Source organism: Muscardinus avellanarius (assembly GCF_963383645.1).
Source record: "Muscardinus avellanarius genome assembly, chromosome: 21".
Lineage (NCBI taxonomy): Eukaryota > Metazoa > Chordata > Mammalia > Rodentia > Gliridae > Muscardinus > Muscardinus avellanarius.
The window spans coordinates 1,480,632-1,496,043 of NC_137807.1; the positions used below are offsets into that span (position 1 = coordinate 1,480,632).

The 15,412-nt window shown below is 51.1% G+C and overlaps 1 protein-coding gene across 1 annotated transcript in view; it reads left to right on the forward strand.

Annotated features, from left to right (window-relative positions):
* The window catches only part of CFAP251 (cilia and flagella associated protein 251), a gene marked incomplete at both ends in the record, with an annotated part of 45,191 nt that extends 30,207 nt beyond the window's left edge, over window positions 1–14,984 (forward strand). Inside the window, 7 exons of the mRNA XM_080717583.1 lie at window positions 18–132; window positions 532–695; window positions 4,156–4,246; window positions 5,750–5,893; window positions 11,942–12,170; window positions 13,153–13,254; window positions 14,872–14,984. Coding sequence (XP_080573709.1) covers window positions 18–132; window positions 532–695; window positions 4,156–4,246; window positions 5,750–5,893; window positions 11,942–12,170; window positions 13,153–13,254; window positions 14,872–14,984 — 958 coding nt within the window. The remainder of the gene's footprint in view (window positions 1–17; window positions 133–531; window positions 696–4,155; window positions 4,247–5,749; window positions 5,894–11,941; window positions 12,171–13,152; window positions 13,255–14,871) is intronic.
* Between the last annotated feature and the right edge of the window lie 428 nt (window positions 14,985–15,412).

Below are 15,412 nucleotides of genomic sequence, written 5' to 3' on the forward strand. Positions count from 1 at the left end.
TTGTTTCTTCCGTTCAGAAAGACGCTGCTGGGGCCCACTTACGGGTCCCCCATCGAGCAGACGCAAGTGCTGCCCGTGAAGTCCACCACGGAGCTGCAGAAGCGCTACCTGGTGTTCATCAACAAGGACAAGGTAGCGGCCCTCGGTCGGTCACTGTCGTCGTCCTCTGAAGACGACCGGGTTTCTAGGTGACGGCCAGGCTCCGGGGCCTGTCCCCACAGCCACTGCCAGCGGGGTCAGCGGCGATACTGAAATCGCCACGTGTTGTTGAGTGCGGCTGTGTGTGTGTGTGTGTGTGTGTGTGTGTGTGTGTGTGATACCCTGGAACCCAGGGGCCTTCTACCTCTGGGCTATACTCCAAGACCTACTTATTTTATATTTTATATGGAAACAGGGTCTCACTGAGTTGCCGAGAGCCTCACTGAGTAGCTGAGGCTGGCTTCGAACCTGTGCGATCCTCCTGTCTCAGCCTCCCAAGGTCTGGGATTACAGGTGTGCCCCACCACGCCCGGCTTACGCGTCTCTTTCTAGGTCGGCCTTCAGATCTTACCGGTGGACGGCAACCCACACAAGACGTGTGCCATCATTTGCCACCCGAGCGGGGTGGCCGGGATGGCCCTTTCCTATGACGGCTCCTACGCCTTCACGGCGGGAGGACAGGACTGCTCGGTGGTGCAGTGGAAGCTCAACTTGAGGTGCGTGACATCAAAGGGAGCCCATCTTTCCTCTCTGTTTTTTCCCTCTCTTTCTTTCTTTCTTTCTTTCTTTCTTTCTTTCTTTCTTTCTTTCTTCTTATTTTGCAGCACCAGGGATGGAACCCAGAAGCATTCTGCCTCTGAGCTCCACCCCCAGCCTTAGTTTCTAGTCTATTTATTTATTTATTTGCAGTGCTGGGGATGGAACCCAGGGCCATTCTACTTCTGAGCTACACCTCCAGACCTATTTTTTTTATTCTTTATTTTGAAGCAGGGTCTCACTGAGTTGCAAAGGGCCTCACTAAGTAGCTGAGGCTGTCTGCAAACTGCGATCCTCCTGTCTCAGCCTCCTGAATGCTGGGATTATGTGCGCTGTCACGCCCGGCTGCATATTTTATTTATTTTTGAAAAAGGATATCATAGGTTGATAAGAGTCTCACTACTTGCTGAAGCTGTCTTTGAACCTGCGATCCTCCTGTCTCAGCCCCCCAAGTCCTGGGGTGACAAGTGTGTACACCATACCTGGCTAGATTCCTCTCTCTTTTCCTTCCTTCCTTCCTTCCTTCTTCCTTCCTTCTTTCTTTCTGTGTTTCTTTCTTCTCTTTTCTTTTCGCTTCTCTTTTTCTTTTTTTTTTTTTCTGCAGTACTAGAGATTGACCCCAGGGCATTCTACCTCTGAGCCACACCCCCAGCACTATTATTTTATTCTTGATTTTTGAAACAGAGTGTCAATAAGTAGCTGAGGCTGGCCGCGAACCTGTGACCGCCTGTCTCACCTCCCAGATCCTGGGATTAAGATTCGTTCCTTTCAACCCCCAGCAGATGCTATGGAACCCCTACCATGTGCCAGACGCCGGGCTGGGGTGTCACAGGGCCCGTAGGGCGCCCTTGTCACATCTGTTCATATTAATGTACAGACCGAAGGTTACTGTTCCGTCTCGTGGACCTCGGTACTAAATTTGTGGTTTAGACAGTGTGCGACCACCTGGGCTTGTCCTGGCCCCCCACGTCCTTCCCACTGTCTCTCCTGCACACCCACGGCACCCACACACATCTAGAAGTGGAAATTGTAGAGCGCGGTGGCGCACGCTTGTCATCCCAGCATTCGGGAGGCTGAGGCAGGAGGATCGCGGTTCGCGGCCAGCCTCAGCTACTTAGCGAGGCCCTCCGCAACTCAGTGAGACCCGGTTTCAAAATAAAGAACGAGCCAGGCGTGGTGGCGCAGGCTTGTGATCCCAGCGCTTGGGAGGCGGAGACAGGAGGATCGCGCAGCCTCAGCAGCAACCAGCCTCAGCTACTGAGTGAGACCCTGTTTCCAAATAAAGTATAAAACAGGTCTGGGCCCCCGAGCCGTCGCGGGTCTGGGGTGGTGGGCTTGCCAAGGAAAGCCCGGCTTTCCTGAGCTTCCCGTGCGGGGCCAGAGCCCAGGCTTCTGAGAAGTTTGGTTTAATCTGTTGTGGAAACAAGTATTCTACACTATGAGCCCTTCACCGCTGCCTCTGGCGACTTAATACGCTCAGCGCTTCACCAATAGAAAGAGATGTGAAAGCCCCGAGCACGTCAGCAGAGAGAATTCCTGACCGCAGGTGCCATGGCAGAGTTTTAGGGGGAAACAAAGGTGGTGGATTCCTCATGCTCTGGCCTGCTCCCCCCCCCTTTCTTTTTCTTTTGGGGGGGTACTGGGGATGGAACCCAGGGACATTCTATTTCCGAGCTACACTCCCAGCCCTATTTTTTATTCTTTTTTTTTTTTTGGTACTGGGAATGGAACCCAGGGGCCTTCTACCTCTGGGCTATACTCCCAGACCCATTTTATATTTTATTTGGAAACAGGGTCTCTTAAACCAGATGAGGCTGGCTTCGAACCCGCGCGATCCTCCTGTCTCAGCCTCCCAAGCGCGGGGATGACAAGCGTGCCCACCACGCCCGGCTTACCCCCAGCCTTTTTTATTTTTGAAACAGGGCCTCACAAAGTTGCTGAGGCTGTCCTTGAACCTCCAATCCTCCCATCTCAGCCTCCTAAGTACCGGGATTGCAGGCGTGTGCCCTCATGCTGGGCTTAGAAGTAAAGGGACCGATCATCTGGTTAGCAAAAGCCAGCGAGTGGATTGGATACTTATAAATATTTCAGATTATTAGCCTTTCGTATGAGGCAAAGCGAGTCTCATGCAGAAATAGGTTTTTCTTACCATGTGGAAGGCCTATTTTGGGAAAGCCTGACCCGGTGTTAGAGAGCAGAGGGTTATTTTTATCGACCGGCACAGTTATTTTATCCGACCGTGGTCTCCCGAGTCTTGACGGAAGCCATGAGCGCGGGCGGCCACCTGCGCAGCGCCCCAGTCCTCTGGGGCCTAGAGTCATGGGTAAAGCCGCTCCCTGGGGGGACGGTGGCTTCTGAAAATGAGAGTGTGCCCCCCCAGGAGAAACGACGTCCCACAGACAGACAAATCGCCCGGCCGGCCTGTCCTCAGCGGGAAAATTACCATAATGAAGGTAATTTTATAATGTGCCCTGTCTGCCAAGTACGCTTGAAATTGAGTTTTCTGCCGGGCGTGGCGGGCACGCTTGTAATCCCCGCGCTCGGGAGGCGGAGACAGGAGGAGCGCGCGGGTTCCAAGCCAGCCGCGCGCGCTGGCTTAGGAGACCCTGTTTCCAAATAAAAATGTAAAAATAGGTCTGGGAGTGTAGCCCGGAGGTAGAAGGGCTTCCAGGAACCCCAGTACCACCAAAAAAAAAAAAAAAAAAAAAGAAAAGAAATTGAGTTTTCTGCCTTTGCCCTTAAGATAGAGGGAGTGTGTGTGCGTGCGTGCGTGTGTGTGTTCTACTAGAGATTAAACCCGGGGATATTCTACCTCTGAATTATATCACCAGTCCCCCCTATTTTGGTGGTCCTGGGGGTGGAACCCAGGGACCTTCTACCTCCAGGCTACACTCCCAGACTTATTTTATATTTTATTTGGAAACAGGGTCTCACTAAGTTGCTGAGAGCCTCACTAAGTAGCTGAGGCTGGCTTCGAACCCGCGCGATCCTCCTGTCTCAGCCTCCCAAATACTGGGATCACAAGCGTGCGCCACCACGCCTGGCTCGCCAGCCCCTTTTTATTTTGAAAGAGCATCTTGCTAGGCTGCCGGGGGTCTCACTAAGTTGCTGAGGCTGTCCTCAAATCCGCGATCCTCCTGTCTCAGCCTCCTAAGTACCAGGATTACAGGTGTGCGCTGCCGTGCCCTACTATGGAGGGACTTTTCATACCGAGTTTCCAAAAGACCCCGACATTGGGGTCTCTGTAATTAAATTATCTTCTCAGCTGTCATTAAGTTCATTTTGATGTTGGCCTGGGGATGCAGTGTCCCGCTCCCGAGTACTTCCTGATACTGATGTTTCTGTTTTGTCCCAAAGACTGTGCTTTCGAGGATCATTTCTACCGTTTGTTACTAGAGAACTTTCTCTGTTACTTTCCAGCGCGCTGGAGGCTGCGGTTTCCCTAGGGGGCGAAGACTTGACCCCGTTCTATGGTCTGGTGTCTGGTGGCAGGGAAGGAAAATTCTACAGGGTAATTGTTCTCCAAGTTAACGCTTCCTGGTAACATCTAGTTAAGTTTGTCGAAACTAACATGTCTGGGCTTTCGTCTTTTCTTTCTTTCTTTCTTCTTTTTTTGGTACTGGGAGTTGAACCCACGGGCAATCTACCTCCGAGCTACACCCCCAGCCCTATTTTTAAAATTCTTGTTTGTGAAACCGGGTCTCACTGAGTTGCAGAGGGCCTCACTAAGTGGCTGAGGCTGGCCGCGAACCCGCATCCTCCTGTCTCAGCCTCCCGAGTCCTGGGACTGTGAGTGTGCGCCACCGCGCCCGGCTCCTCTTTTTCTTTTTTCCAAAGCTCTCTTCCCTCCCTGTTGATCTCAAAATATACTTTCTAGGCCGGGCGTGGTGGCGCCTGTTTGTGACCTCAGTACTTGGGAGGCTGAGACAGGAGGATCTAGGGTTTGAGGACAGCCTCAGCAGTGTAATGAGGCCCTCAGCAACCTAGGGAGACCCTATTTCAAAAAAGAAAATCATGAGTGAGGTGTGGTGGTGCGCACCTGTAATCCCAGGATTTAGGAATCTGAGACAGGAGGATGGCAGGTTCAGGGCCGGCCTCAGCCATTCAGGGAGGCCTGTGCAACTTAGTGAGACCCTGTATCAAAGTAAAAAAATAAAATAAAACAGGGTTGGGAGTGTGGCTTAGAAGGAAGAGGCCCTTGAATTCCATCTCTACTACCACACACACACACACACACACACACACACACACACGCACACACACGCGCACACACACGCGCACACACACACGCGCACACACCTGGGGTTATAGCTCAGAGGTAGGTTATAGCTCTATACCCTGGGTAGATGAGTATCTATATTTTTTAAAACGTGCTCTTTGTTTTTCTTTTTTGTGTTACTGGGATGAGCCCAGGGGCATTCTATGTCTAAACTACACCCCAGCCCTATTTTTTATTCTTTTTTTTTTTTTTTTTTTGGTGGTACTGGGGTTCCTGGAAGCCCTTCTACCTCCGGGCTACACTCCCAGACCTATTTTTACATTTTTATTTGGAAACAGGATCTCCTAAGCCAGCGCGCGCGGCTGGCTTCGAACCTGCGCGATCCTCCTGTCTCTGCCTCCCAAGGGCGGGGATGACAAGCGTGCGCCACCACGCCCGGCCTTATTCTTTATTTTTTGAAACAGGGTCTCACTGAGTATTTCCTCACTCAGCAGCCCAGGCCGGCCACTTAAAACCTGCGATCCCCCTGTCTCAACTCCCCAAGATTGGAATTACAAGCGTGCGACTCCACGCCCAGGTCTATTCTTTTATTTTGAAACAGAGTCTCACTAAGTCGCCAAGGGCCTCCTAAGCTGCTGAGGCTGGCCTCAAACCCGCGATCCTCCGGTCTCAGCCTCCCAGGTGCTGGGATGTGAAGCGTGCTCCGCCAGGCCCGCTGACAGCCCCTTGATGTGCTAAGAGCCTGCACGTAGCTGGCGGGCCACGGGCGCTACGTTTCCGTTCCCCTTCCCGCAGGAGCTGGAAGACTATTTTCACTACTCTCAGCTCCGCAGTCAAGGCATCGACACGATGAACAGGAGGAAGGTGTCGGAGCACATCTGCCTGTCGGAGCTGCCCTTCGTCATGAGAGCCATTGGCTTCTACCCGACGGAGGAGAAGGCAGGTACAGGGAAGACAGCGGCAGCGGGCGGGGCGTGCTATTTATAACAGCTACCTCTGGGAAATAATTATAGGTCAAAGGAGAGATTGGCCATTTTTTCTTACATAAATGGATCAGAGAGAAGAGGTTCCGGGCATTTCAGATGTGTCCCTGGGTAACTGGTTCACAGCAAAGATTCATGTCCTAATACCAGTTACTCGGGAGGCTGAGGCGGGAGGATTGTGTGGGTATGGGGTTAGATAGCAAGACCCTGTCTCAAAACAAAACAAAGGAGCCGGGCGTGGTGGCACACACCATAATCCTGGTACTTGGGAGGCCGAGACAGGAGGATCGCACAGGTTTGAAACCAGCCTCAGCTGCTTAGTGAGGCTCTCAGCAATTTAGTGAGACCCTGTTTCTAAATAAAGCATAAAATAGGTCTGGGAGTATAGCCTGGAGGTAGAAAAGCTCCTGGGTTCCACCCTCAGTACCAAAAAAAAAAAAAAAAAAAAAGGTCTGGGGTGTAGCTCAGAGGTAGAATGCCTCTGAGTTCAATCTCCAGTACCATAAACAAACAAACAAACAAAAAACAGCTGGGCCCGGTGGTGCACAGCCATAATCCCAGTACTTGGGAGGCGGAGACAAGAGGATCACAGGTTCAAGGCCAGCCTCAGCAACTTAGTGAGACCCTGTTTCAAAATAAAATATATATATATTTATAGCTGGGTGTAATGGTGCATGCTTGTAACCCCTATACTTGAGAGGTTGAGACAGGAGGATCACAGGGTCGAAACCAGGCTCTGCAACTCAGTGAGAACTTATTTCTAAAGAAAAGAATAAAATAGGCCTGGGGGTATCGCCTGGAGGTAAAATGCCACTGGGTTCCATCCCCAGTAACAGCAAAAAATAAAAATAAAAAATAAATAGCCAGCCGGGCGTGGCGGCGCACGCTTGTAATCCTGGCGCTTGGGAGGCGGGGACAGTAGGATCGCGCAGGTTCGAAGCCCCTCGCTGGCTTAAGAGACCCTGTTTCCAAATAAAAATATAAAATAGGTCTGGGAGTGTAGCCCGGAGGTAGAAGGGTTCCATCCCAGTACCACCAAAAAGAATAAAAATAAAAATAGAAAATAAAAAATAAATAAAGTAGGTCTGGGAGTGCAGCTCAGAGGTAGAGCGCCCCTCAGTTCAATCCCCAGGACTGCAAAACAAAACAAACAAAATGGCCTCGTCATCCCCGAAAGATGCCTTCCTTAGAGCAGTCTGATGTTGGTTGGATGGAGCGCAGGCTTCCAGGCTTCCAGCGCTGGGCGGGCGGGGCTGGTCCAGCTGGCCCTCCCGGCCGGGCCGCCTTCCCACCATCGGCAGGATCTAGGGGACATGGCTGTGGGGCGCTGGTTACGGCGCTGGCTGCGTCGGTAGAACCCAGTGGTGCTGATATCGCCTCATGGTTATTCTCCCCGTATGGCTGCCTGAGTTAACCAGGCGTGGTGGCGCACACTTGTCATCCCGGCATCCAGGAGGCTGAGGCGGGAGGATCCGGGTTCGCGGCCAGCCTCAGCTCCTTAGTGAGGCCCTCTGCACCTCAGTGAGACCCTGCTTCAAAAAAAGAATAAAAAATAGGGCACGGGGGTGTCGCTCAGAGTGCCCCTGGGTTCCATCCCCAGTACCATAAATATTTATGAATATTTATTCTTTGAAGACATCTTCTGAAGGAGGTTCTGTGGTCCAGATGTGCCCCACATCTGTGTGCGAGCTTGTTGGCTGACGAGTGCGTTTGCATCTGTAGCTGCCCAGGGAGAACTTCCTCATCTTAAATTTTCGTGTCAGATTTATAGTGACTGAAACATCCTTTCAAGTTGGGCGTGGGGGCGCACGCTTGTGATGCCAGGGCTTGGGAGGCTGAGACAGGAGGGTCACAGGTTCGAGGCCAGCCTCAGCTACTTAGGCCCTCTGCAACTTAGTGAGACCCTGTTTCCAAGATAAAAAATAAAAAATTGGACTAGGTGTGTAGCTCAGAGGTAGAATTCCCCTGAGTTTGATCCCTAGTAACTAATACACACACACACACACACACACACTCTCTCTCTCTCTTTCCCTCTCCCTCTCCCTCTCCCTTTCTTCTTTTAGGGTTTTAAAACTTCTGAACTCTAGCTTTTCTGTGGTTAGCAGAACATTTCCTATTAAGATGTAGCAACCCCCGTTACCTAAGAAGTTACAGGAAGAAGTGTCCTGGCACGTAGAGTGTTTTTAACACTTGGGTACATAAAAGATTCAACACAGAGATTCGAATCCGCCCCCTAAAGACTGTACAGTATTTATATTTTTCTTATGTCATTATAACCGCCTCAGGGATTTGAAAGTAGTCAGTGGAGTAAATTGAAGCCAAATTATACAAGAATATGACCCTCCCCGAAGGATCCCTGCGCTTCTCTGCGCAAAGAACACAGCCAGAGTGATCAGCTGGTGGGCGGTGCTCACACACTGTGCTTATTTTTCTTTTTTTGGTGGCCCTGGGGGTGGAACCCAGGGGCTTTCTACCTCTGGGCTATACTCCCAGACCTTTTTTATATTTTATTTGGAAACAGGGTCTCACTCAGTAGCTGAGGCTGGCCTCGAACCTGTGACCCTCCTGTCTCAGCCTCCCAAGCCCTGGCATCACAAGCGTGCGCCCCCACGCCCAACTTGAAAGGATGTTTTAGTCACTATAAATCTGACACGAAAATTTAAGATGAGGAAGTCCTCCCTGGGCAGATGTAAATGCACTCGTCAGCTGACTGTTGCTTTTTAATTGAATGATTCATCGGGGCGCAGTGGCACCAGTCTTTAATCTCAGTACTTGAAGGCCGAGACCGGAGAATTGCAGGTTCAAAGGCAGCCTCAGGAATTTAGCGAGACTCAGCAACTCAAGTGAGACTGTTTCCAGATTTAAAAAAGAAAAATAAGGGGCCGGGCGCAGTGGCGCACGCTGTAATCCCAGCGTCTGGGAGGCGGAGACAGGAGGATCGCACGGGTTCGAAGCCAGCCTCAGCTACTTAGTGAGGCTCTCGGCAACTTAGTGAGACCCTGTTGCCAAATAAAATATAAAATTGGTCTGGGAGTATAGCCCAGAGGTAGAAAGCTTCTGGGTTCCACCCCCAGTACCACCAAAAATATAATAATAATAATAATAATAATAATAATAATAATAATAAATAATAAGGCTGGAGTTGTAGCACAGAGACAGAATGCTCTGGGTTCAACCCTCAGTACCACAAAAATAATGAAATAAAATAAATGATTAACAAAGCATACAATCACAGACAGAGCTTAGATGTCCAGTTCTACAGTCAATGTTAAGAAAGTTTCATCTTTTTTTTTCTTCTTTTTTTCTTTTGGTATTAAGGATTGAATTCAGGGTCATTCTAACTCTGGGCTCTACCCCCAGGCCCTATTTTATTTTACTTTTATCTGGAAACAGGGTCCTGCTAAGTTGCTGAGGCTATCTAAGAACCCGTGATCCTCCTGTCTCAGCCTCCCAAGCACCGGGATTATAAGTGTGTGCCACCACACCCTGCTCACAAATCTACTTTTGTGAGTGTGTCCTTGGAACCAGGTATGGCGGTAGCAGGCCTGCAGTCTGAGACAGGAGGATCACAGGTACGAGGCCGACCAACCTCAGCAATCTAATGAGACCCTGCTTCAAAATAAAAAATTAAAATAGAGCTGGGGGTGTAACTCAGAGGAAGAATTCCCCTGCGTTCAATCCCCAGTATGACAAATTAAGAAAGAAAAAAAGAAAAAGAAAAGAAAAGAAGGGTATATCCTATAAAGCCGGGCGTGGCGGCGCACGCCTGGAATCCCAGTACTTGGGAGGCTGAGGCAGGAGGATCGCAGGTTTGAGGGCAGCCTCAGCAACTTAGCAAGGCCCTCAGAAACTTGAGACCCTATTTCTTTTCTCTTCTCTTCTTTCTTTTTTTCTTTCTTTCTTTTTTTTTTTTGTGTGGTACTGGGGATGGAGCCCAGGTACATTCTACCTCAGAGCTACACCTCCAGCCCTATTTTTTATTCTTTATTTGGAAACAGGGCCTCAGTGAGTTGCAAAGGGCCTCGCTAAATAGTAGCTGAGGTGTCCGCAAACCGTGATCTGCCTGGTCTCGGCCTCCCAAATGCTGGGATTACGGGCACTCTTGTGTAGCTCGGAGGTAGAGTGCCCTGGGTTCCATCCCCAGTACTGCAAAAATAAAATAAAATAAAATAAAAAACGTTATGTGGGGAGGAGGGAGAGGCCCAGCCTGGAGCCCTAGAGACCATCGCAAGAGGAAGCTGGCTGCCATCTGCCGCTCTCACACAGACACGGACTGCCTCGGTTCAAATGGCGCATGCTCCTCTCCACTTAACGGGAGGTTATAAAACTTAACGAGAAAACATAATTCTCACGCCCTCGGGGGCTTCCCGGGGCTGACAGTGGATCACACATTCAAAGGTGGGTCAGGGACACGGGCAGAAGGAAGTTACCCAGAGCGCGGCCTCGGCAGCCGCCGGGGGCCTGGGGCAGCAGTACTCAGAGGCCTGGAGCCGTCGAACGACCCCCTCCCACGGCTAAGCCAAATGCCCCACAGTTCTTGGGAACAGAACAACGGGAACAGAGGCCGTAGGTCGTTTTCCCAAACACGGCTGAGTGAGTTTTAAGAGAAAACCTTTTTTGGGTGTGATGGCACACGACCGTAATCCCAGTACTTGGGAGGCTGAGACAGGAGAATTGCAGGTCAGTCTTAGCTACGTAGGCACTGTGCCACTCAGTGAGACCCTGTTTCAAAATAAAGAATAAAAAATAGGGCTGGGGTATAACTCTGTGGTAGAATGCCCCTGGGTTCCATCCCCAGTACTGAAGAAAAAAAAAAAAAGAATAAAAAATAGGCCTGGGCCAGGCGTGGTGGCGCACGCTTGTAATCTCAGCATTTGGGAGGCTGAGACTGGAGGATCGTTGTTCATGGACAACCTCAGCTACTTAGTGAGGCCCTTAGCAACTCAGTGAGACCCTGTTTCAAAAATAAAAAAACTGCTGGACGTGGTGGTGCACGCTTGTAATCCCAGCGCTCGGGAGGCTGAGACAGGAGGATCACGCAGGTTCGAACCAGCCTCAGCTACTTAGTGAGGCTCTCAGCAACCTAGTGAGACCCTGTTTCCAAATAAAATATAAAATAGGTCTGGGAGTATAGCCCGGAGGTAGAAAGCCCCTGGGTTCCACCCCAGTACCACCAAAAATAAAAAAGTAAAAATAATAAAAATAAAAAGACTAAAATATAGGGGGAGTAGCTCAGAGGCACAGTGCCCCCAGGTTCCATCCCCAGTACCAATAAATAAATAAACAAATTAATTAATAAATTAATAAATAGGTCTGGGAGCGTAGCTTGGAGCTCGAATGCCCTGGGTTCAATCCCCAGTATGAATGAACCAATGAACAAACGAAGGCATGTCACAGGTGCTTGGCAAGGCAGGGAGTAGCAATCGCGGTGAAAGGAAGAGAGATGAAACAGTGTTTCCGGCTCCGACACAGTGTTACAGCAGCTGTAACAAAGTATCACACGCTGGGGGCAGGAAGACAACAGAAACATTTATTTGTTAGTTAGTTTGTTTGTTTATTTCAGCATTGAGTATGGAACCCATCGGTGCACGTTAAAACAACAGAAATTTAGGATTCTTTCGCGGAGTCCCTAATCCAGGCGTCGGGGCGCTCGCTGTGGCCCCGCAGTGGGGATTCGCAGTGGGGATTCTCCTGCGCGCTGTGCGGTCCCGGCGGCGGCCGCGGCCTGTCCACCGTCCCTGTGCACTCCTGTTCTCATGGACACCTTGGGCTGGGGCCCATCCTGCCCTCGGGGCGCTCCGCACTGAGATGCGCCCCCAGCCCTTTTGTTCTGTTTTGTTATTGTTATTGTTACTGTTATTTTGAGACAGTGTTTCCCTAAATTGCCCAGGCTGGCCTTCAACCTGCGATCCTCCTGTCTCAGCCTCCCCAAGTACGGGGATTACACGCATGTGTCACCAAACCCAGCTCATGATCTTTTTTGTTTTTTTAATTTCTTCCCTAGATTGAGGACATGTTTAACGAAATCAAGTTCAGTGAATACGTGGACACTGGCAAGCTAATTGACAAAATCAACCTGCCAGACTTCTTCAAAGTTTATCTGAACCACAGGCCGCCATTTGGCAACACCATGAATGGCATCCAGGAGAGCTTCGATGTCCTTGGCTTCACTAACTCCCAAGGAAAGAAGGCCATTCGGAGAGAGGATTTCCTGACCTTGCTCCAGACTAAAGGTAAACACATGAGCCGGGCGTGGCGCGTGCTTTTCAGCCCAGCCTTCACGAGGATCAGGGTTCGCGGCCAGCCTCAGCTACTTAGCGAGGCCCTCTGCAACCCAGTGAGACCCTGTTTCATAACAAAGAATAAAAAATAGGGCTGGGGGTGTAGCTTGGAGGTAGAATGCCCCTGGGTTTCATCCCCAGTACCAGTAAATAAATAAGTAAATAGTCGGGGAGCCTATTATTACTGGCATGGTGGCGCACGCTAGTAATCCCAGCATTTGGAAGGCCGAGACAGGAGAATCACGGGTTTGCAAGTAGCCTCAGCTACTTAGTGAGGCCCTTTGCAACTCAGTGAGACCCTGTTTCCAAATAAAGAATAAGGATAATAATAATAAAAAACAGGGCAGGGGGTGGAGCTCGGAGGTAGAATGCCCTGGGTTCCACCCCCAGTACCACACACACACACACGCACACACACGCGCGCACACACACACGCACACACACACGCGCGCACACACACGCACACACACACGCACACACACACACACACAGTGATTCAGGTCCCAGCTTCCTGGAACTCTTCAGGTTTCACTTATAAAATGGAGATACCTTAGCCGGCGCAGTGGCGCACGCTTGTCATCCCAGCACTTGGGAGGCCGAGACAAGAGGATCGCAGGTTAGCGACCAGCCTCAGCTACTTAGTGAGGCTCTCAGCAACTTAGTGAGATCCTGTTTCAAAATAAAAAATAAAGAAATAATAATAGAGCTGAGGGTATCGCTTAGGGAATGAATGCCTCCGGGTTCCATTCCCATTTCTGAAAAAAAAATAATAATAATAGGGCTGGTCGTGTAGCTCAGGGGAAGAACGCCCCAGGTTCAATCCCCAGTCCCCCCAACCCCCACCACGCACACAGGCCTGGTCTGAGGATCCTAAACTAGGCCCTGAGGCTGCACTTTGCCGGAGCTGAAGCCTCCTCCCTCCCCCTTGGCGCAGGTGAGCACATGACCGCAGAGGAGCTCTCGGACTGCTTCGCTACGCTCTTTGGCCTGAATCCCGAGGGCTGGAAGTCGGAGCCCGCAGCCTGCTCCGTCAGAGGTACCCGGGCGGCTGGCTTATTTGTCGTAGACTTAGCGCTTGTCCCTCCTGACTGTCAGCCCTTCTGAGCGCACAGCTAAGCCATTTGCCGGGAGCCCAGTGACTGCGTCATGGGGCGGCGGGCGGCCCTGTCGGCCCGATGAAGCCTTTGTGCCTCGCTCGGTTCTCGATTCCTTAGATCTAGTCTCCTTCTGTGCGGCTCGGGTGTGTGGCCACCGGCCGCCGGGATCGGGGAGAGTTTGGCAGTGGTTTCAGAAAAAGAGGCGCGGGCAGGCGAGGGGAGGATTAGAGGCTTCTCTTCAGCGCTGCTGGAGGAGTGTAAAGAGCGCCTCCGCCCTGGACGCCAGTGTGAAGCTCCTCAAAGACCAGGAGCAGGACGGAACCGCCCCGCGACCTGACTATTCCAACTCCTTGGCTTTTGTTGTTTGTTTTTGTTTTGATTTGGTGGTACTGGGGTTCCCGGAAACCCTTCTACTTCCAGGCTACACTCCCAGACCTATTTTATATTTTATTTGGACACAGGGTCTCTTCAGCCAGCTGAGGCTGGCTTTGAACCTGCAAACTTCGAACTCAGCTACTTAATGAAGCCCTCTGCAACTCAGTGAGACCCTGTTTCAAAATAAGGAATAACAGATAGGGCTGGGGGTGTCGCTCGGAGGTCTAATGCCCTTGGGTTCCAAAGGGAAAATAAAAAAGTTCTTAAAGATCGTCCCGGGCGGGGGCGACGCTGAGTGGTAGAGCTCCCTTTACCTGGCCTGCTTGATGTCCGGGCTCCACCCCAGCACTGAAAACAAATAAATAAATAAAAGTTCCCCTCCTGCTGTTGCTAAGACCATGCTACTTCTTTTAGCCCACTGGGCTTCAAAATAGAGTTGTGTAAGCCCAGGACGAGCCAGTCCACACAGCTCCTCTGCGCCTCCGGCAGGGCTCAGCTACCTCCAGGGCAAGTCAGGGGGCCGGCGGCGGCTGCTGAGGCTGTCGGACACAGCCCTCTCCTGTCTCCTGCCTCGCTGGCTCCAATCGTGTGTGTGTGTGTGTGTGTGTGTGTGTGTGTGTGTGTGTGTGTGTTACTGGGGATGGAACCCAGAGGCAGTCTACCCCCAAGCTACACCCCTAGCTGTCATTTTTATCTTTTACTTTGAAACAGAGTCTCACTGAGTTGCAAAGGCCCTCCTAAGTAGCTGAGGCTGGCCTCGAACCCGGATCCCCTTGTCTCCGCCTCCCGAGTGCTGGGCTTCCAAGCATGGCCACCTCACTGGCTGCTTCTCTGCCTTTTGCTCAGCATCATACCCCTGTGTTTCTGGAAAATCCTCCGGAGTTAGAGACCTAATGACTGGAAGCCGGGCGTGGTGGCACACACTTGTAATCCCAGCATTTGGGAGGCTGAGACAGGAGGATCCGGGTTCGAGACCAGCCTCAGCTACTTAGTGAGGCCCTCCGTAACTTAGTGAAACCTTGTTTAAAAATAAATAAAGAATAAAAATAGGGCAGGGACTGTAGCTTGGAGGTTGAATGCCCCTGGGTTCCATCCCCAGACCCACAAAAAAAAAAAAAAAGAAAAGAAAAAAAAACCTAGTCACTGGGAAGGCATTTGATTTTCTCTTCTTGTTTGGCTAGGTTCGGAAATTTGCCTTGAAGAAGAACTTCCAGACGAAATCACTGCGGAAATATTCACGACTGAAATTCTTGGCTTAACCATTTCAGAAAATTCCAGACGAGACGGACAGTGAAATTGCGCGGAGCGGCGTCGGAAGCTCCGAGGACCTTGCGTGCGTGTGTGCCTTGGGGCACGCGTGCGATGCGGCCTTCTGGCAGACACTACTTTTCCTGTGTGTCTCTACCCCTGGCTCGAATCTTTAGACTGTGCAGACATTAAAAGCAAATTTCTGTTTAGCAATGGAATTTGCCAAGTTGGACATTCCGCCGTTTCTGAAATAGAAAAGTGGGCCGGGCAGCAGAGCTCGGGCAGCTGGTAAGCGGTGCTGGGTACCAGGCCGGTCTTTGGGCGTCTGGAGCCAGCCTGGGTGCGGAAAGCGCAGAGGGGCCTCGCCCGCCGCAGGCCTGCCTTCTGACGCGTGTGGTCCGGGGAAGTGATCAGTGGCCCTAACCCCTTGCCCCGAGTGTCACCCGGACCCTTGGCCACGGCCCCGTGGGGATC